The 24,851-nt window shown below is 40.1% G+C and overlaps 1 protein-coding gene across 2 annotated transcripts in view; it reads right to left on the reverse strand.

The window, feature by feature from the left end:
* The window catches only part of LOC126183269 (RRP15-like protein), a 57,004-nt gene extending 32,947 nt beyond the window's left edge, over positions 1 to 24,057 (reverse strand). Inside the window, exons 1-2 of one of the 2 annotated variants that reach the window (XM_049925102.1) lie at positions 23,613 to 24,057; positions 3,325 to 3,578 (exon numbers count right to left, since the gene is read on the reverse strand). In XM_049925102.1, the coding sequence (XP_049781059.1) occupies positions 3,325 to 3,578; positions 23,613 to 23,667 (309 nt within the window). In that variant the 5' untranslated portion in view covers positions 23,668 to 24,057. Of the gene's footprint in view, positions 1 to 3,324; positions 3,657 to 23,612 lie in introns of both variants that reach the window. The other variant, XM_049925094.1, reaches the window with a different exon arrangement.
* Between the last annotated feature and the right edge of the window lie 794 nt (positions 24,058 to 24,851).

Consider the following 24,851-nt stretch of genomic DNA (forward strand, 5'->3'; position numbering starts at 1 on the left):
AATACACAGCAGAGTAACTTTACCTTTTATTTTACAGAAGTTACATTTTATACCCGAAATACATTTTGTGAGCTCAGCTAATCATCATTATCGATGAATTTATTGAATGAAGGAATTACACCTACTGACTGCAAGAAGAAGATTAATACAGTGTTGTTAAGCACTTACAAGATCCAGGAAACCTCTTGGTGATCTCAAATCCCATTTTCTTTTTTAGGACAAAGAGTCACTATAACAACAGTTACTATGGCATCAAACAGCAAGATGAGTGTTGTTTTCACTGCTGACATTCTACAACAAATAGTGTTAGCAAAAATTGGTCTAGGCTCCTTGTCCTGCAATTAACTATACTCAATTCTATGTTTGGAGATGTCTGACAGAATTGCACCTCAAATTTATTTTGCAGCTATTTAATGTTAAAATAGTGTGGATTATAGAAATTGGTTTAAGAAGGCTTATTATTTTAGTAACAAATATTTGTTTTCGTATTCATTGTGTAGGAAACTTGTGTTTATGATTCGCATGTGTTGTCTATATTTCAAGATACAGTGAAGATTTGTTAGAAGTTAGCAGAGCAATGTCACTACTCGATTTATAACAAAATTCACTGTCCATTTCTCGCAACAATTTATTTTTTATGGTGTCTCAAATGATTGGCAAGTTTGACTTTTCCAAGCTCATAATCACAGGTTTATACTGTCTGATGGCCCTGCAAGTAGAATATACCAAATCCATTGTTTAACTTCAAAGTTCAAGCCCTTTAATTTTGTGATGCACATATGATCTCGGACACGTATTTTTTTACTGATAAACAATTTTAAAGTCAGTCTGTCATCAACGCCTTCACAGTGACCCTGTTTGTAAGAAGAGGGCAATGAACCGGTATTTTGAAAAACCATCGTATTTGTGAATCTGTTGTTTCAAATTTCTCCACACTGCCATTAATTACTGCCAGCCATTGGTCTCACACTTCTTTTTTAGAATATTACACCAACATATGCAGCCCAGGCAGATAATCTGTTAGCAGAGTAAATTACAAGTGGCATCTGATTGGAAAGAGTGCATGTACTGTACATTCACAAAAAACTGTAACAGGGATTCTGATACAAAATATTACACAGAATTGAAAACACAGTGTGTGCATAGATACACTAAAGTAATTTAAAAGATGTTTAACAAGCGAGACATAGATTCTAAGTTTTTGTAATGGACAGAAATGTGTTAAGGCTCTGCCAAATAACTCCAAGCTTGGTATTTGCAACCACAGTGCAAAGGCAATGTATGTATCAGTGTCTGAGATTCTGTGTTTCTTTGTAGCAACACACAGAATAAGATGAAATTAATAGCATAAAGGCTTAAGTTTTTATGAGTTGTTGAAATTAACAACAGAGCACAAAATAACATGAGCTGCTGGTAAGATCATGGTAAGCAGTACGGAAGTAAGATCTTTGATAAGATATGAAATAAATTAAAATTCATGACACTTATTAAAGTTATTTGGAACTTTTAAGTTCCTGCATACTTAATTTGAGCATTGTGAATAACTAGTTGCATTCAGACACCAATCCAGATGATTACAGAACGAATATGTGCCAGTTTCCTTCAATTTAAAATGAAAAGCTGTCAAATATAAATATAATTGGTTTAACTCAACTAATGATCCATAACAAGTTAATTATTAGTATTACACTGCATGACCAGAATAAAGGAATATCACTATAAATAACATATTTTTATCAGCGATTAAGGAAAAATCCATGTGAACAGTTTCACAACGGCCATACATACAGATGAACAACTGGTTGGTTATCATGCATATATTAAAAAAGAAAAGAAAACTGTTTAGAGATTGCAGTGAAGTTGCCACATGACCTAATTCCTATTACAGGTTATCCTGTCTACGATACAATGGGATACACACTACATGATCAAAAGTATCCAGACATCTATTAGTGGATATTAAGCTTCAGTGTGTCCATCCTTTGCCTTTATGATTGCTTGACCTCTGCTAGGGATTTAGCATTTTCTTCAGCGTAATAAGGGGAACACAAAACACAGTCGTACCATAACACCACCTGCCCCACACTTTGTTGATGGCAAGTAACATTCTCCAGGCATTTACCAAATGCTAACCCTTCGAGCAAATTGCCTCATGGTGTAGTATGATTCATCCCTCCAAATCACTCATATCCAATCAAATGCTGTCCAGTGGTGTCAGTCTTCACACCATCTTAAGTGTCGCTTAGTACTGACTACAAAAATGGGTGGCTTATTTGGAGCTGTTTGACCATGTACCTGATATTTTTTAACTCCGTACACACAGTCACTGTACTACCTGGTCAGCTGGTAGTGCCTTGGAACTTAAGAGTAAGTGCTTCCACTGGATTGAAGAGCACATACGTTGTCAGCGTCTTTTCCGTTGCATGCTGCAGGTGGTAATTGTATCTGAGGTGAATGATGGGAAGTGGGCATGATGAATTATGAGTCACATGATTAAACCAAATGGAGGAACCAATGAGAAAATACTGTTCGATAAATGTCATCATGATATGGAGTTTACAAAATTATGTGGTGGCATAATGGATATACTGTGCAGAATGTTGACATTTAAAACAGAATACTCCACAAAACTTAAACTGTATTCTTAGGTTAATGCTTAACCACAACCTCAGAAATGGGACAATTTGAAAATACCCCACAAAGTTTTCAAAACAATCACTGGGCTATGCTACAGATCAGTCTGTTACCACGGCCAGGTTTCCTCCAGGCATATTCACAGGCTTCACCAACTTACAATGAAACTATCACACTGGAATATGAAACAATGTTCCAAGAAATTCTGTAATATTCTGAGCAAAGTATACAATGCAAGAAATACATACAAAAACAGGTAAACAACTTTTTAATCAACAACAGCCAGATCAATAATCTTCAATCTAGCAAAAGTAATAAAGCCATATCTTCCGCTAAACCAAGTCAATAGATTCAGTGATTCTCAGTGGCTACTGTATACTAAGACCTGCATCACCTGATTGGTTATAATCAATAGAAACAAAATGCCAACAGCAGCACACAGCGGAAGCACCACTGATGCCATAAGGGCACTTATCACTCCCACTGATTTCACGTAAGTTTTACAACCACTCTCAACAATGCTCAGCAGTTCCTGCCCATCAGTACTTGAGGTCTGCCTAGTCTATTGTTGTTTCTTTCCATTTCTAAATATAAAATTAGGATCATGCGGATGCAAAGAGCACAACAGTGAAAATAATAGGGAGCTGACAACAATTTCCTTACTTTTAATAAATGTAAATTGGGCCTCACCTTTAACTTTCTGGAATCCTTCATAGCATTTTTCTCAAATTTTACAGTGGTATCTTTTTCTTCTTTCTCAGCAGTATCAGTTTCTACTGAAGGTTTCTCCTTTTTTGCAACTTGTTGCAGCTTCTTTGCTTTAGCTAACACAATGGTTTTCTTATTTTTTGGCTTGTTTGTCTTCAGGATCTTGGCCATTGCATCAGCCCAGCCAGGGTTCCCACCAATGACACCTGTCCCCTCGGTTGCACTCTTGCTTGTGTCTGTTCCACAGTCACTGTCATTAGTATTTTCAGCCATCTCGTGGTCTTCATCAAGTGAAGATATTTCAGCTTCTTCATCTTAAACAAATGTAAACACAATATTAAGAAAAGCAGAAAGACAGAAAGAAAAGCACCAGTAATTCATGTGAGGAAATGAGGGCTCATAGCTCCGTCGATTTTAACTTTTAAAGGTATGGAAATATAAATTATAATTTTACAAAAACAATGTTAGTAGATCAGTGTTTTAGAGCAGAAAGTCAAATAACAGAAAATTCACTCAAAAACTGAATCCTAGGTAATACACGAAGGTGCTTTCTCCCCCTCCCCCTTAAGTGGAACAAAGTCTAATTAAGAATTAATTATTTGCTCTGAAGTGAGGTACAAGCTGCTATGTAATTTTTCTGACACACAAACACTACATGCTGAAAGGGATTCTTATATAAGAAAATGTCATGAAACATAAACAGCTTGCTGCTGTGTTTCATCAGCTTTTCGTACGTTTACTTTCACTGGTTAAATTGTCCACTACTTGCCTGCAGCTACACCACTACATTCAAAATTGAATGCCATGGAGAAGCAGTACCTCTTCTTGCCTATCTATACTATTTTCAAATGCAGTGCAGAAAAAAGCAACTGTTTATCCTGTAAGGAGAAGCCTCTTTGGGGAGAAGTTCCTCGGATTCAATACCAGTCATCCAAAAGATGAATGTCTTTCCATACCTTCTCACAGTGAAGAAAGTTGAGTGCTTGTCAATGTATTCAATGTTAACTGAACACGCCCAATGAGATTCACGTAGCTGAGTCTCCTTTCCCTTTCCTTCTCTAATGACTGCAACTTTGTAACAAATGCAGATACAGAACAATATTCAAGAAACGAATCCCTAGCAGTCTTACACATGTTTTACAATAGATGATCTATTTTTCCTCGTAGTTCTCCAACTAAAATGGACTCTGCCATTTTAATTGCTTTGAATGACTATAGGTTGAGGAGCATTTTTTTCCCAAGGACATGCAGCCTTACTGTAAGGTATTCTGGAGGTAAAATAGTCCCCCATTCTGATCTCCGGGTGGGGACTACTCAGGAGGATGTCGTTGTCAGGAGACAGAAACCTGGTGTTCTACAGATCGGAGTGTGGAATGTCAGATCCCTTAATTGGGCAAGTAGGTTAGAAAATTTACAAAGGGAAATGGATAGGTTAAAGTTAGATGTAGGCCTAATGGGAATTAGTGTGGTTCGGTAACAGGAGGAACAAGACTTTTGGTCAGGTGAATACAGGGTTATACATACAAAATCAAACAGGGGTAATGCAGGAGTTGATTTTATAATGAATAAAAAAATAGGAGCGCGGATAAGCTACTACAAACCGCATGCTGAATGCATTTCAGTGGCCAAGATAGACATGAAGTACCCATCTACCACAGTAGTACAAGTTTATATGTCAACTAGCTCTACAGATGATGAAGAGATTGAAGAAATGTATGATGCGATAAAAGAAATTATTCAGATAGTTCAGAAGAAATGCTGAATTTAATTGATGAAGGGAGAAAATATAGAAATGCAGTAAATGAAGCAGGCAAAAAGGAACACAAACATCTCAAAAATGAGATCAACAGGAAATGGAAAACGGCTAAGTAGGAATGGCTAGAGGACAAATGTAAGGATGTAGAGGCTTATCTCACTAGAGGTAAGACAGATACTGCCTACAGGAAAATTAAAGAGGCCTTTGGAAAAAAGAGAACCACCTGCATGAATATCAAGAGTTGAGATGGATGTGTGTGTGTGTGTGTGTGTGTGTGTGTGTTTGTTTGAGGTTTACGGGCGCTAAACAGTGTGGTCATCAGCACCCAAACGCATAAAAACAGGAACACATGCAGTGAAGGGACTAAGACGGACAGCGAACAAGGAGAATGGCTAAAAGACACAGACCTGATGCAGTTCCAAATCCTCACATACAGAGGCAAAACAAGAGGAGAAGAAATGCACTAAAAAAAGGAAAGGAAACACAAGGAAAAGAGAACAGAAACCGAAGGGAAACAAGGAGGTAATCGTGACTGGCGGACCTCTTACCTACAACCTTGGTGAGCCAGTCACCCAGCAGCACATTAAAACCCTCTCCCTAAAATCCGAGGCAACAAATTGGACAGGACACAAAACCGTAAGACCTTAACCACAGTTGTTGCGTCGTCTTGCAAAATAGAGGGCAAATCCAGTGGCAAAGAAACCACCGCCCTCTGGTCAGAGAATAAAAGACAGTCAAGTAAAATGTGGCGGACAGTAATCTGGACGCCACAAGCACTGCAGACTGGGGGGTCCTCCCGCCGGAGTAAAAAAGCATGCGTTAAGGGACTGTGCCCGATGCGGAGGCGAGTGAGGAGAACCTCATCCCGCCTGCATGACTGGTAGGACGTACGCCATGGCTGCGTGATGGCCTTGACCATACGCAGCTTATTTTCACCGACTGCCAGCCACTCCTCTTCCCATTGACGCATAACACGAAAACACAGGAGGGAGGTAACAGCATGGAGGGGGAGATGGAAAACCAGTCCTAAGCAAAGAAGGGAAAGCAGAAAAGTGGAAGGAATATATACAGGGTTGGTATAAGGGAGATGTACTTGAGGGAAATATTATGGAAATGGAAGAGGATGTAGATGTAGATGAAGATGAAATGGGAGCTATGATGCCTGCATGAAGAATTTGACAGAGCACTGAAAGACCTAAGCCAAAACAAGGCCCTGGGAGTAGACAACATTCCATTAGAGCTACCTTGGGAGAGCCATCCATGACAAAACTCTACCATCTGGTGAGCAAGATGTATGAGACAGCCGAAATAGCCTTAGACTTCAAGAAGAATATAATTCCAATCCCAAAGAGAGCAGGTGTTGACAGGTGTGAAAATTATCAAACTATCAGCTTAATAAGTCATGGCTGCAAAATACCACAAATTCTTTACAGACAAATGAAAAAACTGGTAGAAGCTGACCCCAGGGAAGATGAGTTTGGATTCCATAGAAATGTTGGAACATGTGAGGCAATACTGACCCTTAGACTTATCTTAGAAGATAGATTAAGGAAAGGCAAATCTACATTTCTAGCATTTGCACACTCAGAGAAAGCTTTTGAGTGTTGACTGGAATACTCTCTCTCAAATTTTGGAAATGGTACTGGTAAAATACAGGGAGCAAAAGGCTATTTACAATTTGTACAGAAACCAGATGGCAGTAATCAGAGTCACGGGCACGAAAGGGAAGCAGTGGTTGAAAAGGGAGTGAAATGTTATTCAATCTGTATGTTGAGCAAGCAGCAAAGGAAACAAAACATAAATTTGGAGTAGGAACTAAAATCCATGGAGAAGAAATAAGACCTGGAAGAGCAGTTGAACGGAATGGACAGTGTCGTGAAAGGAGGATATAAGATGAACGTAAACAAAAGCAAATCAAGGATAATGGAATGTAGACGAATTGAATCAGGTGATGCTGAGGGAATCAGATTAGGAAACGAGACACTTAAACTAGTAGATGAGTTTTGATATTTGGGGAGCAAAATAACTGATGATGGTCGAAGTAGAGAGGATATAAAATGTAGACTGGCTATGGCAAGGGAAGCGTTTGTGAAGAATAGAAATTTGTTAACAATGAGTATAGATTTAAGTGTCAGGAAGTCTTCTCTCAAAGTATTTGTATGTATTGTAGCCATGTATGGGAGTGAAACATGGGCAATAAATAGTTTAGACAAGAAGAGAATAGAAGCTTTCAAAATGTGGTGCTAAAGAAGAATGTTGAAGATTAGATGGGTAGATCACGTAACTAATGAGGACGTACTGAATAGAATTGGGGAGAAGAGGAATTTATGGCACAACTTGACTAGAAGAAGGGATTGGCTGGTAGGACACGTTCTGAGGCATCAAGGGATCACCAATTTAATACTAGAGGGAAGCGTGAAGGCTAAAAATCGTAGAGGGAGACCAAGAGATGAATACACTAAGCAAGTTCAGACGGATGTAGGTTGCAGTATTTACTCAAAGATGAAGAAGCATGTGCAGGATAGAGTAGCATGGAAGGTTGCATCAAATAGAATCTCTGGACTGACGGCCACAACAACAACAACAACAACAACAACAACAGATTGAGAGGCAACAATTTTAAAATCACTACACTTTATTACAATATTTTACATCAAATAAATAGCTGCAATCCAAAAACACTGTTAATCACAAAGGCTGTTAGAAAAGGGGCACATCACGCCCGCATTATGCCAATAGCAACTGCCAGCCATATCAGAAACACTCTGATTATAGCTTGATACAGGAAACTTATAAAACAAGAAGTGAGCTTACATTAACAACTAACATAATGATTTCACAAGCCCAGAATCTTCCCCAGCTCAGGATCATACCACAATGGCAGTAACTATAATTCATAATATATTTTCACAAGTAAGAAAATTTTAAAAATCGACTTTAAATAAAATATAGTCAGAGCCACAAAATTACTCAGCCATTACTTCACTTGGTTGGTTGGTGGGGGTTGTAGGGACCAGATTACTTTACTTGAAAAGGCAACACACACACACACTAGCAATAACGTCCAACAATAAACAATTAGTGAACAGTTGCCATGACATGATAATAGGCCAATGATTGCAAATTTAAGGTTATTGAATGAAAGCATATTTGATAAACTTGGCACACTTAAGGTAACTTAATAAAACAGAAATCAAACAAAAGCTTTAAAAACAACCCTGACACACATATGGAAACAAAATACCTGTTCTTTGAAAGGCAAACACACTGACATACCAAATTCATATAAGGCTAATAAAGCTCAGTGCAATCAGAAGCAGGACAAAAATACTACAAACAAAGCACAGGCAATGAAAAAAGTTGTAAACACTTACAGATGCTCACCCATATCATGCTGAAGCACAGCTCTATACTGTTCAACTACGTAGAATAACTTTCCATCAGTACACACCACCTACTCAATGTGACAGCAACTAACAGTGTTTTGCACCGATTGTATTCCACTTTTAGCAAGCCACAAAAGTGTCAACACATTGCAATGAGGAACTTACTTCACGCTGAACGCTGTATTTCCATGTAAGCCCATGAACAATGGCTTAATAACACATCACACTATTGCTCAGCTACCACTTCTGTGTACTACAATTTTAAAGGACATTTCAGTGCCACTCCACTTCATGCCTGCTGTACAGTCAACTTTGATGAAGCACTGCAATCCGTTTGATGGTGAACCGCCACATTCATTGGCCAATCCAATACTGTCTCCACCAGACTGCACTTTCCACCTATAAGCTTTGGTGCTGCACGCTCGCCACGTCACGGTGAGTAATACTATGTGGGCAATGGTAAGACTTCTGTAATCGATTATGGACTGTCTAAACGTTCCACACTAAATGCACCCACTAGGCTTAATTTGACTAAACTGGACCTGCATTCGCTTTCTCGTTTTGGTGTGCTGCAGTCAAAAACTGACAGGAGAGATGTTTCCTACAGTTTTACAGGGACCTGCAAAACTAGGGAGAATCTTCTGGGTAATGCCCTGACAGGCCTTGGTTTGAGCTCCAAAATTCTGCACATAAACCAAATCCCCAGTATCGAAACTACACTCCTGATGTGATTGTACCACTTGGGCTGCTTCTGATGTGCATGAGTGATGTTTCAATATGCCATGCTTCACGTAGTGTTAATATCTGATACCTTGTCTGGCAGCAGGTCACCAATCATCTGTAACAGTTGTGTTACTAAATGTGACACTTCTGTCACTCATTGTAACTGGGTTTTCTCTTTTGATGCTGTCAATTGTCAGGATGAGCATTCTAAAGCATTCTGTCAGGGTGAAAATATTAAATAAATTAACTTTTCTCACTTAACAACATGTGGGCAGGGTGGGTTCTTTCTTGGCTCGGGTATGAGGTCGAATGAAACATCATTTTATACATAAGATAACTTTTATTGAAAGTTTCGTACAACTGTTATCTTACTGGACGTTCTGGTTCGGAGAGCGGCAGCCGTGTCGTTTGCGTAGCCTTCTGCTGCGGCAGCGGCGGCGGCGGCGTCTGATTACGCGTAGCGGTGTGTATCTCGTGTCGCCGTCTCGCCCAGCTGACCGGAGACGCGCAGCGCGAGGTGGCCCGTTTAATTATTGCGAGCGACGTCGTGCATCGGGTGGTGATACCTTGAATGTGGCGTCCCAGTGTTTCTCTTCTCTAAGCGGCCGCGTGTGTTGTGCGTCGTCCAGCAGAGCGGCGCGGCGGGGGAAGGCCAGTGTCCCGGACTCGAACCACGGACTCCCGCTTGCCAGTCTTCGGCTGTCAGGTCTTTATCCCAGCTCACAGGTGACTGCTGAAGTGAGGCCGTCTCCTTCCCGTCCTCACGAGTCACCCGGGTATGTAAAATCAGACTTCAAAATACCTTTTAACTTCTTCTTCTGGCACTGGGGCTGCTGCTTGCTATTCTATTACAGCGGCGGACTCGGTGCGTCTGTGCATGATGTAGTCTCTTCTTGCCTGACGATCTTCAGCACCGAAACTAACTTAAAACAACTGCTACGCTTCTTCTTCGTCACTCGTCTCCGTCTTCGTCTCCGTCTTCGCCTTCGTCTTCCTCTCGTCTTCATCTGTCGGGCCCACTGCGTCTCGCGTATTTATTCACTTCAGTTTACTGGAGGTGAACGACTTCACGGCCATTGCCTCTTCTGTCACGTTGAAAAGCTTCTCGAAAAATCTTCTTAACGTCGGTCATTGGCTCTTGGGATGTAGGCGAGGGCCTTTGCTCACATGCGACCACTGAGAAACACGTGAGCCGGTCGGGCGATGCCCTGACGGCTGAATCGACAGCGCCCGCTTATGTGGAACTTGCTGACTTCACGGTCATTGTCTCTGCTGTTCGGCCCGCTGTGTGCCAGTATGTAACTCTCCAAACTAAACCAAGTTTTCCATTTATATTCTAATTTCTAGTTCACTTTGATTTCACTAATTTATTTATTTAAGTACCACTCAATATTCCTCCACCCTTCGGAGAAATTCGCCCTCGAATTTACCACTCAACATTCCTCCACTCTTCACACGGCAAGAGCACTAACACAAGTAATGAAAACTCTTGACTTAGAAGATTACACACGCTTCACATTAAGTATGCTGAAAATACTGTATCACTTTACCAAAGCACTGTGCGCTCATGAATCACATAGTTCACACATAAATGGTTATAATAAGAGTAACAAATCTTGATGAGAATGAATAAACAGAAATAGATTTTTCACTTAGAAAATTACATAGCAACAGCTGTTTAATCTACCCTATACTAATGCAAGAATATCTATTCTACAGTATTGTTTATTTTAACAAGAGACTGTTTAATGAAGAATGAAGTACAATAAACAAAATTAATACACTAATGCTCAAAAGTAACTACTGAAGTACACCAGTTAAGAGTGTGGTATCCAGTTAACAGGGATTTGATGAAGTGGTATATTATTATTTGGCTTATTTTTTTCGTCTTAAATAAAAGAGAACTGTACAAAGCAGAAACACCAACACAAAGGTTCCAGATATACCCATTCCTAGCATTATAATTTTAGTTTTGTGTTCACCTTTTAATTTTAAGACATGTTGCATTATAACATTGGCATCAATTTTGTCTTGCTGTGAGTTTATGAACGTATCTAATGACTTCAGAAGGGAACTGTCAAGGGAGTCATTGAGGTAGGACAGGTTTTGTGTAGGAAATGCTTGCATGGCGTCTTCTGAAAAAAGCAAACAACATGGTTATGGGCCTACCAACCTAGTAAAAACAAAAATAAAGAAAAGAAGAAATACACTTTTAACTACAAGATCTACATCAATCTACGTTCAACTTTTTTTTCTTAGAAAAATAAACCATTATCATTTATTAATTATTTACATATGTATACTATCCACAGTCTACTGAGATTCCACTAGGACATTCGCACTCTTGGTCGAAGATTGTACTCGTATGGTGCCATGTCTGTATGTTGTGCTGGCGTGGCCACTCTTTTTCCTCTTCGGGTACTTCCTCCACCCTTCGGAAGAGCAGACACTATTGGTGAAGGAATTACATCTGGAGCGCCCTTAAAAGGTTTTAAACGACTTACATGCACAACAGTAGTTCGGGTGGGCAGTTGCAATTTAACGTTGACTGGTGACGTGATCTCAATAATTTGATAAGGACCTCTGTAGTTTGTTACAAATTTCTTCGTTTTTCCTTTCGCAACGTATGGAGTTAATAGCATAACCCACTGACCGATTTTGTAATTTGGATATTTAGCTTGGGTATTACCTAATCTTTCCTGTCGTTCCAAAGCCTTTGTATTAGATTTTTGAACCTTTTTCCATACATCCTTCATCATTCGACTGAAATCCCTTACTGTTTCTCCGACTTTTCTGCTTTTCTGCCTGATTACATCAAAAGGGGACGGCATTTTTCTCCCATAGACCACTTCATAAGGTGACATGCCAGTTGCTTCATGCGTTTTGGCGTTGTATACCGACACGATTATTGGTAAATACGTATCCCAATTAGAATGTTGTTCGTTAATATAATAACTAAGCATCTTACCAATTGTCCGATGAACTCTTTCTGTGCGTCCGTTGCACTGAGGGTGTAACGGAGTGGTGCGTAATTTACGTATTTTTAGTAAATGGCATAGCTGTTTCATTAGTTCAGACATAAAATTAGATCCCTGATCTGTGATAATAGCTTCAGGTACGCCAAATTTAAGTATCCAGTTGTTAACTAAAGCTTGGGCAACTGTATTTGCTTGCTGATCTGGGAGACTCACCATAGCTAGATAGCGTGAAAAGTGATCTATAATCGTAAGAACATATTTATTACCAGCAGGTGTTTTATGAAAGGGCCCGTAGAGATCCAGTCCACAGATTTGAAATGGACATGAAGCCTCGGGGAGCCTCTGTAAGGGTATTTTTGAACGAGAAAGTTCAGCTCGTTGTGCGCACGCAATGCAATTACGAACGTACTGCGCAACATCCTGCTTTCTCGTTTGCCACCAAAATCGCTCTGCTACACATCTTTCGGTTGTCCGCTGTCCACAGTGTCCTGCAAGGATATGGTCGTGGGCCTCTGCCATTATTTCTTGTCTAAGGTGTTGGGGAACAACAATTCGCGGTCCAAGTTTTGTTTTACGGCATAATACACCATCTTCAAAGCAAAATTGTTTTTGAGTTGCGTATTTTTTGCATTCTGTATCCTCATTTTGTGCCTTTCTCCAGTCCTCAGTATCTCGGCCTGTTGCTTCCAAAAGTGCTATTTTCCGACTTAGACAATCTGCATTCGTGTGTTTTTTGCCTGGTTTATGGATAACTTCGAAATCCATTTCGGAAAGACATAGGGCCCAACGCGTGAGACGACTAGATGGATCCTTTAACCCAAGCAACCATTTTAAAGCTGCGTGGTCTGTAATGACCTTGAATTTCCTACCATACAAGTAGCATTTAAAGTATTTGATACCATAAATAACACTTAACAATTCTTTCTCTGTTGTCGAATAATTTCTTTCTGCTGTTGTTAGTTGTCTCGAAGCGTAGGCTATGGGGTGTTCCGCGCCATTAATATTCTGACTCAAAACAACTCCTACTGAATGACCACTTGCGTCACAGGATAAAATAAATTCTTTATTATAATCTGGGTAGGCTAATACTGGACTGTGTGTTAACTTATCTTTAAGGGTTTGAAATGCTGATTCACAATCTTCAGACCAATGAAATTTTGCACCCTTTTTCAATAATTGGGTTAAGGGTCGGGCAATTTCAGCAAAATTTTGAACATATTTTCGGTAATACGATGCGAGACCAATGAAACTTTGTACCTCCTTAACGCGTTGTGGTGTTGGGAAGTCCTTAACTGCCGAAATTAATCGAGGATCTGTTCTAATTCCTTTTTCACTAATGACATGCCCTAGGTATGTAACCTCTGTCAATGCAAAACTACATTTTTCCATATTTAATGTTAATTTAGCTTTTCTAAGTCTCTGAAAAACATTACGCAGACGCACAGCATGTTCATTAATGTCTTTGGAGAATACAATAATATCGTCTAGATATACACAACATTGCTGAGTTTTTAGTCCTCGCAATACTCCATCGAGTAGTCTTTGAAAAGTTGCTGGTGCATTTTTCAAACCGAAAGGCATTCTTTTAAATTGCCAGTGGCCTCCAGGGGTAGAAAATGCTGTTTTATGCCTATCTTCAGGTGCAACTTCCAATTGATGATATCCGCTACGTAAATCGATTGTTGAAAAGTATTTACTGTTACCTAAACTGTCAATGATATCTGTAATGTTTGGAAGAGGATAAACATCTGAGATTGTTTGTTTGTTAAGGTGTCTGTAGTCACAACAAAATCTATATCGTTTCGTACCGTCGGGAGACTTCTTTGGAATAATTACAATATTTGAATTATAAGGCGAATCAGAATATTCTATGATTCCATCTTTTAGGTGCTGTTCTAAAAATTCATCCAGTACTGGCTGTAAGTGATGCGCAACTCTATAAGGCTTTCTATAAACTGGGGGGCTATGTCCTGTTGGGATCCTATGCTGTGTGATATCTGTTGCTGGAAGTGGACCTTCTGCATTAAATAAATCTTGGAACTCAACTAAAACTGCTTCTATCGTGTCTCTATCCTTTCCTTGCAAATGCTCAATCTTCTGGTGTAATGCGGTTTTATAGGCGTCTGGTTTCTGACCATCATTAATATCTGACCAAATAAAATCTTCTTCTTCAAAAGTACTGACTGTAGCTACTAATATTCCCTTATGCAACTCTTTGTCCTCCACTCCGAAATTGTCAATATGTACCGGTACTTTTCTTTCTCCCTCAACGTCTTGAACCCGTACAACACTTCTACGTACAAAACAATGTGATACATCTAATTCCTCATTTTCCTCTAGTGGCTCTACTAGACATATTGTATCTGTAGGTACCTCGGGGTCAACGGTCATCCAGAGAAGTTTTCCTGAGCCAGATGGTATCTGATCCCGCGAATCAACCTTCAAGGACGTTGCACGCAGTGTAGTTGATTTCGCCATCCGGTTAGGGAAATCTTGCGGCAGAGGGCCCTTTGCAGCGGTGTCACCTAGCTGAAATACTATTCCGCTAAGTTCTACAGTTTGCTGTCTGAGGTCGATTTTAGCGTGATGTTTATTCAGGAAATCCAACCCTAGGATCGCGTCGTACCCGTCAGTTATCTTTGTTACCACTTCTACATCTTCTTGAAATTGTACACCGTGAATATAGAAAGTCAATGATGTACATCCTAATGACTTCGCTGTACCTCCTCCTACTCCACTCAATCTATACCTTGGAGGGTCATATTTCCTTTCTCCAATACACTCATTACTCACTATTGATACGTTTGCGCCTGTATCCACCAGTATCCTTGCCTCTTTATCCCGTATGGTAGCAGATAACCAGCATTCCGCCTTCACATTCGCCTTAATGGCATGAAATTTTATTGGGAACGCCTGGCGGCGGTTCCGACATTCCCGTTTGAGTTTAACTGATTTCTATTTCCAAAAACTTTCTTAGACCTGCATTCCTTGAATGTGTGACCTATTCTTTGACAATTAGTGCATTGAGGTTGTCTGCAGTTTTTTGCTATATGGCCTTGTCGATCGCACCTAAAACATCGTACTCCTGCTGAAAATACATTTCGCTTCTCCTTGTATCTGGTGGCAATGTCAATTTCTTCAAAAGCTGTCGCCACAGATACAGCTTCTGCTAAATTCTTAGGAAACTCTGCCCTGACACGACGGGACGTTTCAGGAGGTAACCCACGTAAAAATTTATCCAGAGCTCTATTTTCTGCCTCTTGTAAAATAACTCTATTTGCTTCATCACTAGTTGTCAACTGATAGGTGTTAATATTAACTTTTCTAATCCTATCTACAAAGCTTTCTAACGACTCGTTTTGCCTCTGAGTGATAGTGTTTAACTGTTCCCTATAAAATCTACAGCTGTTCTGATTTTGAAAACGTTTAAGTAATCCTTTCTTCAATTCCTCAAATGTTGGAGCATTCCGTAATTCTTCATGGTATAATACGTGTGCTTTAGCCTCTCCTAGCAATCTTAACTTTGTCATTTGTAAGAGCTGTTCATCTGACCATGATCCTAACTTTGCAGCTGCTACTAAATCATCAAAAAAGGCTGTTATGTCTTCGCCAGGTTAACCTGAAAAAGGAGTTACCAAGGCTGCTGCTGAGGAATCTAGGGTGGGAGGGACTGAACGGGTTTGCCTAACCTCACACAAATGTTTAAATAATGCATTATTATCATTTTTAAACTGTGCTATTTGATTAACTAAGCTCTGAATAGCTTCCTCAGTAGAAACCGCTTGTGGTGCTGACTCTGACTTTGTACGATTTCGTGTCATCATTTTACAAACTGTTAGTTACACAATCTTACTACACTGAATGAAAAAGAAGTTTAAATATTTGCGACAAACTCTTAAAATTATTAGAGAATATACACTTCTAAAGAAAGAAAATATTACGACTGCTATGCAAACCTCTATCCTTTCACACATTAAACAATACTACTGTAGATCTTTAGTGACTGTCATTCACACCTCATATTGAGCCAAGGGTTTTTCTCTGACACCAAATGTAACAGTTGTGTTACTAAATGTGACACTTCTGTCACTCAATGTAACTGGGTTTTCTCTTTTGATGCTGTCAATTGTCAGGATGAGCATTCTAAAGCATTCTGTCAGGGTGAAAATATTAAATAAATTAACTTTTCTCACTTAACAACATGTGGGCAGGGTGGGTTCTTTCTTGGCTCGGGTATGAGGTCGAATGAAACATCATTTTATACATAAGATAACTTTTATTGAAAGTTTCGTACAACTGTTATCTTACTGGACGTTCTGGTTTGGAGAGCGGCAGCCGTGTCGTTTGCGTAGCCTTCTGCTGCGGCAGCGGCGGCGGCGGCGGCGGCGTCTGATTACGCGTAGCGGTGTGTATCTCGTGTCGCCGTCTCGCCCAGCTGACCGGAGACGCGCAGCACGAGGTGGCCCGTTTAATTATTGCGAGCGACGTCGTGCATCGGGTGGTGATACCTTGAATGTGGCGTCCCAGTGTTTCTCTTCTCTAAGCGGCCGCGTGTGTTGTGCGTCGTCCAGCAGAGCGGCGCGGCGGGGGAAGGCCAGTGTCCCGGACTCGAACCACGGACTCCCGCTTGCCAGTCTTCGGCTGTCAGGTCTTTATCCCAGCTCACAGGTGACTGCTGAAGTGAGGCCGTCTCCTTCCCGTCCTCACGAGTCACCCGGGTATGTAAAATCAGACTTCAAAATACCTTTTAACTTCTTCTTCTGGCACTGGGGCTGCTGCTTGCTATTCTATTACAGCGGCGGACTCGGTGCGTCTGTGCATGATGTAGTCTCTTCTTGCCTGACGATCTTCAGCACCGAAACTAACTTAAAACAACTGCTACGCTTCTTCTTCGTCACTCGTCTCCGTCTTCGTCTCCGTCTTCGCCTTCGTCTTCCTCTCGTCTTCATCTGTCGGGCCCACTGCGTCTCGCGTATTTATTCACTTCAGTTTACTGGAGGTGAACGACTTCACGGCCATTGCCTCTTCTGTCACGTTGAAAAGCTTCTCGAAAAATCTTCTTAACGTCGGTCATTGGCTCTTGGGATGTAGGCGAGGGCCTTTGCTCACATGCGACCACTGAGAAACACGTGAGCCGGTCGGGCGATGCCCTGACGGCTGAATCGACAGCGCCCGCTTATGTGGAACTTGCTGACTTCACGGTCATTGTCTCTGCTGTTCGGCCCGCTGTGTGCCAGTATGTAACTCTCCAAACTAAACCAAGTTTTCCATTTATATTCTAATTTCTAGTTCACTTTGATTTCACTAATTTATTTACTTAAGTACCACTCAATACATCCACCAATTAGAAAGTTTCGAGCTGACCGGGTAGCCCAACATTAACTGAGCAGGAGTAGTTCTATGGGCTTCAAGAAATGCAGTATTAAAGGCTAAACTCAACCATCTCACTGACCTGTCAAAACATGACTGACTCTTAGCATGGTATATATTTAAGGCTGCCCTTAAGTTATGGTTGATCTGCTCGGCAAACGATGGTTGCGGATGATAAGAAATGGTGGTTATCTAGTTAATGGCATAATCAATGCATTACCTTTCAAAAGTTGTAGAAAGGAAGGCAGCTGCATTATCGGAGACAGATTAAGCCTGACAGTAAATGTCATGTTAACAAGGAGGCTTATATGGTGCTTCCTGCCCCCCCCCCCTCCCCTCTCCACCTCCCCCCACCTTTTAGCGGATGGGAGGTTGAGATGATCCATAGTTGATTTCAGAGAGTTCTGCTAGAGACCCACGATCTATTGCTCGCTACAAGCTGACAAGGGTGCATTGCTGAAGCTTACAAGCAAGTAAATCTGGTGATTTACCACTGAGCAGATTGCAATGCTTCATCGAAGCTGAGTTTACGGCAGGCACAATGGGGTGCTGGACCAAGATTAAAACTCGGGACCTCTGCCTTTTGCAGGCAAGTACCATTTCAGCAACCAAGCACGACTCACGACCCATCCTCAAAGCTTTATTTCAGCCAGCTGTGAAGACAGGTCATGTATCATGCTCGGGTAGCTCAATCTGTACAGGACTTGCCTGCAACGGATAAAGTTCCCAAGTCCAAGTCTTCATCCAGCAAACAGTTTTAATCTGCCAGGAAGTTTCATATCAGCACACACTCCACTGAAGTGTGAAAAATCATTCTGGAAATATTTAGCTTTTTTTTTCACCAGTCACAATTTCTAAGGTTGTGGTTAGGCTGGACTTACTGTTTTAGCTGCAGTTTTTGCAAATTAAATTAAATACCATGTACCATCATTGATGAAGCATGGGAAACTCTGAACAAGTAAAGCGACTGCCTACTCACATCTAACTCACAATTCACTGTGTTCACTTCCCTTCATTTATCACGTGAAATGTTAGCAACGGCAGTATGCAACATAAGTGCCATAATACATTGTAAGTGCACTTTTACTGAAGTACCAAAATATGTATGATTGGCCAGAATATTAACACAACAATGGAATGAAATACTACAGTTTTGCTGTTGACCTCCTAGCCCAATGCAATTGTGACACATTCTTAAACCGTATCATCCTTGAGAATGAGACTGGTACTCAACCTCTAGAAAGAGAAATATACATTACATGCAGCAATATTATTATTTCTGCTAGTATTGGAAAACATGAACTCTAGCATCCTGGAACAACTCTACAGCTCTAATATTTGTATGATATAGATCTTGACTTTGTCAGTATGCAAAAAGCTAACAGCGGGAAAATTACAGTAGAACCTTGGGGTCAACGGAAGCGTCCGATTCCACCCGTCGGCTTTGACCCGTAACATATGTCTGTTGTGGTGTGTGACGTCACAACGGCACGGAGTTTAGTTTGTGTGAGTGGCGTGTTTGTAGGTGTCACTTTGATGTGATAGGTGGTGCTCTCTGGGGGTGTGTTTATGAGTTGTGTGTTAGGTGATGTTTTTGGTTTAGTTTGCAGATGTGTCGTGTTTACAGGTGGTATATTGTTATGGTTGGTGGTTCTCTCTGGTGGTGTGGTTACGGGTAGCATGTTATGAGGTGTATAGGGTTCATTTGTGTGGTAGCATTGCACGTGTGTCGTATCAGTGGTGGCTGTGCTTTCAGCGGAATATTTTTCAGTGTGTTAACGATTTTGGTTTTGTTATGTCGACATTATTGTAGTTCTTTTTCTGTTCGTCGTGTGTGAATTTTAGTAAATTGCTTTGTTTATGTCTTTGCTAGGTATGGATATGACGGACAAGGCAAACAGTTTTCGGTTGTTGGCGATGATGGGGGCAGAGCATTGTCTCTAATAAAATTTCTTCAGCTATTCGGCCTGTTGTCTGAAGTCGTGAAGTGTTCAGTGTGTCATGAAGAAATGAGGCTTACTAGTTCCTGCGTCTCGGAACAGACGGCTATATGTGGAGACGTAGTAAGGATAACAACAGGTCAAGAGAAGTGTTCGATTCTAATTTTGATTTTCTAGTGGTTTTAGGATTAAGTGTGGTGATGGTGAAATTTTTGAAATTGAAGGCTGTGGGATCTTCTTATTTGAGAGTTTTTTGTCATTTGGTGTAATGGTGTGTGTGTTTATATTTAGTTTGTCCCCACCTAAAAAACCCCCAATTTCCCCCGCTTGTCCTGTTAGTTTCATTATATTTTTGGAGGAATATTTGTTTGCTGGTTTTTTCAATCTATTTTCGTGTTTGTTGTCATGTTTACCTGATGACGTCATAAGAGTGGTATGGGAGTTGTTGTGAATGGTCGTTTCCCCCATATTGGTGACGTCATTGGTCAAAGCAGAGGGATGGAATTGGACGCTTCTGTTATCCTCTTTGTTTAAGGATATTACATTAAAAACAGCAGCAAAATGAGCAATGGACGTTTTCAAAGTAGTGGCAATTCTCCCAATGTATGGAACCTGTCTAAAGGACTCTAGAAGTACACACTTCAAATCCACTGGATGTGAGACTGTTTGAGCAAGACTCTGCATCAAGGGCATGCATGAACTTAGAATCACATCTGTCTATAAACCACCAGGCTCACATCCAGATGTAACCAAAAACTTTAGAGAAAAACAGACTTAGCTAATACAAGCCATACTGTCAGCATTAATCATCCAGGAATCCACTGGGTAAATCACAATTTAGTAAATGGTGGGTCTGACAAGACATCCTGTGAAATGTTACTTAATGCCTTCCCTGAAAACTACCTTGAACACATGGTCTGGAAGACTAATCATGATGGAAAAATATTAGACCTGATGGCAACAAACTGATATGATATCTCTGAAGATTTCCATATTCAAGCAGGTATCAGTGACCATGAGCCACATTAATATTAGAAAATGGAGTTCAACGTATCTGCTTTTCCCTTGCTACCTTCACTTTCAGTTAGTGTGTCTAAACACTAATTTTGGTGACAGTGACAGCATTTAAATACAACCAGAGTTTCACTGATTTTTGAGAGAGCTTTGAAGGTACCCATATTGAAGCTGGTATCAGTGGACATGGAGCCATTGCAGCAACTATGATTTCTAAAGTACAAAGTGCAGCTAAAACGAACAGAAACAGTTCTATCATCAGCAAACTAGATACAGGTGAAGCAGTGTCATATCTCAATACGGAACTAGAAACAATTTCTGAGGAGGAGCATGCAGAAGAAATGTGGCTCAGTTTTGGAAGAATAGCTACCCAAGCATTTAATAGATACTTACCTAGCACAATAGTTCACGATTGGAGAAACTTGTAAAGGAACATAGCCTACTGCGTGATAGGTGTAAACAAAGCACATGGCTATAGATAGGGAATGTTGAGTGAAATGTGCTTGGCTGTCAAGAGGGAAACATGTGAAGTCTTCATTGCCTACCATAGCAAAGACTTATCAAAAGCTCAATCACAAAATCCAAATAAATTCGGGCCATATGTAACAGTTGTTAGGGCACCAAAGTTGGTGTCTAGACACTCATGAATGACACAGGAACTGAAATAGAGGGTAGCAAAGAAAAAGCAGATCTGCTGAACTCTATTTTCAAATGTTCCTTTACTAAGGAAGATTCAGAGTACTTGCCTCATTTAATCTCTGCACCACTGCAAAGATGACTGATGTAGATATTATTATAGTTAGTGGCACTGAGAAATGGCTAAGATTAAGCAAGGTTCCAGGGCCAGATGTAATTCCAGTCAGATTCTGTTCAAAATTTTCAGCTGAGTTAGCTGCCTTTTAACCATAATATACTACAGATTCAACAACCAGAAAACTGTGCCCAGTGACTGGAAGAAAGCATGTCACACTAGTTTACAAGGAAAATAGCAGAAGTGATCCACAAAACTACCGTCCTGTCTCAACAGTGGCCATCTGTTAAGAGTATCCTACAGCAGTGATGGCGAAAGATGATCCCTGATAGCTGTAAGTGCTCTTTCCAGCTTTTAACTGTGAAGCACAAATGTCTGCAGGTGAAAACAACAGTTGTCTAGAGAGTTGCAACAACACTGAGACATTGCGACAGAGATGTATACAAAATCATATTATGTGACTGGCTGTGATACACATTTGAATCAGCCACGCAAAGCCTAGTCCAGCTGTTCGGATCTTTTTTCATCGACTCTACTATAGAACCTATTCTGAGCTCAAACAGATGACATCCTCGGTGCCAACCAACATGGACTCCAACAATATTGATTACGCACAACCCAACTTGCGCTTTTCTCACAGGACATCTAAAAGGCAAGAAAATGAGGTGGATGCAATATTTCTTGATTTCTGAAATCCATCTGACTCAGTATCACACCAACAAACATTCACAAAAGTATGGCTGTATTGAATACAAATAAAGATTTGTGACTGGACTGAAGATTTAATCTCTTATGATGTCTGCATTGAGAACTGGTCACAATTTTTATACAACAAATATTATATGGTATTAAGTGTACGACTACATTGTAAGACACTAAGAGGGATTTTAAAAACAAAACACAACTGTTTTTGCTTTCTGTGTCTACACTACAGAATATGTTTTCAATAGATACACAATATCACAAAAAATCTGTAGTGTCCATGTGGAAAGGGAAATCTATTTGTGGGTGAGGGTGTGGGATAGTAGAACCTGTTTGTAAGGATCCCTGCAAGGCCTACAACTTTTTTGTGTGGAAGGGCTAGCAGCCATGAATATTGCGTATACTAAAAGAAATGATGCTCCGAGTTGCTCTGTGAGGTCTGCTTGGGTGGTGCACAGTCTTTGAATAGCAAAGATTGGATCTGAGTAACGTTGCAAAACATATTTTCACACTATAAGTGTACAAACCAAGTACTGGATAGTTTCATCACATATCGTTGTTAGGTATATATCAAACATGCCACAGCAATGACATGCAACAACTAAAACAAAAATCAACAAAACGTACAATGCTTTCATGGCTGTTAAACACGTTAAATGTAATTTCTACACAAGGCATACATGTAGCCACTCTAGCAAGATACCACAAAGTATAATGGTAAAGAAAACTAAACGGAAAAGAGTTTCGTTTCAGATAGGCCTACATTTTAGTGTAGAAGATGCCTCACCCACAATGGAAAGCAAACAAGAGTAGAATAATGATCAAGATTAGATACGTGATTCTGAAATATTTTGCCAACTGACAGATAGTTTAGTGTATGCTCTTTTTACAAGACTGGGCCTGAATGTAGCAGCAAATTATTTCATTAGAGACAAAAGCAAAACAATGAGGTGCCATTTGAGGGAACTTAAAAGCTAGATTAAATGATGTTTGGACTGTGGGAGAGGAGCTGAGTTGGTTCTCTGCTACGCAGACACAGATGTTGGAAGTGAAAAAGACAATCTACTACAGGATTCCTTTTGCACATGCATGGAAATAGTTGAGATATTTGAATAGTGGCGGAGTGTTGATGGTTACAATCCGAATGTCTCAAATTAATATTTTTTCCAGGCATAACTCAGTAATATTATCTGTTATTCCATTGTTGATAGGTCGTTGCCAAGTTCACAGTTCTTTGTGCTTATTCAGAGGCCAATAAATGTTATCTGAAGTTCATCACGCAAATGTCTATTACTACACATAAACTGATAAGTTGTGTGCCTGAGGAATCGCCACAGCGCTCTAAATTTATCAGTATTGGTCACAGAATGAAAAGCTGTGTATCCCGATATCTTGGTCACGTTGAGGTGTGATAACTGAATTGCGAATTGAATACGGCCGGTTCAAATTATGAAATTGTGAAGGATGCGAGGTTAAAATGATAATGCGTTTGTACTCTGAACAAGAACGTAATTAAAATGGTCATATATAAGCTGTTTGTGTTCAGAACTGTAAGGTTTCTCTCCACTCTCTGTGAACGGTTACGTCAACATGCAGTTTCATAGACGTAACCAGCAGGAGTAACGTTTGAATAAATTAATCATAATGTACCTTCATTAATTCGTGGCTCCTCCACAATTTCCGAAAGGCTCAGAAAGGTCGCCATGTTGAGTCTGTCAGTATTTCCAGAAATTTACTACTAATTCTTTTCTAATCAGTTAAGCTTATTTCACGCAGTACAAACACCAGAAGCGCTAACACAAACATAACGTTTCCACCAAAACAATCCCACGTGCAGCACTGTTGATGTTGACATCGTCGTCATAACATCAGAGCTTTAAAGCGAAGAGTCGTAACCAAAGTTCGTAACACTACATATTCTGTCAATTTGTCATATGGGGCTTCCGCAAGCAAGGAAAACTTGCACATACACACTCTCACCATCTCTCAGAAACACCATTTGTGTTTCAAACCGTGCAAAATGATTTCCCACTGCCACAGTACTCAAAATGCTGAAATACGTTCCGACGGCGTAAATGTAATTGTCAGAACCTAATTCAAGAGCTCACAGATGCGTTAACGAAAATAACGTGGCCCCACAGACACTGGATACAAAAATGTAGTTCTCGTTGAAAACATTTAGGGGCGTCAAACATGAAAGTGTTGTTAATACAGGACAAAGTGTCGACTGAAAAGTAAATGAGTGAGTAAAATTACTTTTGAATTTCTTTTTAGGAATATTATTTACTCTTTATCGAGAAGTCAGATACAAGCATGCGAGATGAAAGGGCAGCTCAGTTGAGATAGCTGGCAACTGAAGACCTTTTTATTATCGTTGTAGTATTCTTACTGCACAGGTTCTTAATTTTTATTTGAAATTCGGGCGGCTAATATGTTAAGCATTTTGTAATATAAAAGCGTACTAACGTTTTATTAATTAATCAGAACGTGCATAACAGGAACTACATACCCCAGAACGCATAATCACCACCGACTAATTACAACGCAAAGGAATAAACAAAAAATACTGTCGAAATCAATTTGTGTTTCTCAACATGTCCCTTAAATGGACATAGACATACAGTATAAAGTCTAAATATACATTCACTCTTTCATTTATTTCGCAAAGGCCGCAGTTGCTTGCATATGTTTCATGTCTGGCATTGCTTAGTGGTTTTGTGAAATCATTGGATAACATTTCTTCAGAAGGCAGATGTTCTGCATTAATAACACCTGACTTAACATGCCTTTTTATAAAGTGATACTTTGTATTTATATGCTTTTATTTGTTTATTTAGCATGTATTACATTGAACGAGCAATATTGGACTTGTCATAAACAGAAATAGGT

Source organism: Schistocerca cancellata, chromosome 1 (genome assembly GCF_023864275.1).
Source record: "Schistocerca cancellata isolate TAMUIC-IGC-003103 chromosome 1, iqSchCanc2.1, whole genome shotgun sequence".
Taxonomy (NCBI): Eukaryota; Metazoa; Arthropoda; class Insecta; order Orthoptera; family Acrididae; genus Schistocerca; species Schistocerca cancellata.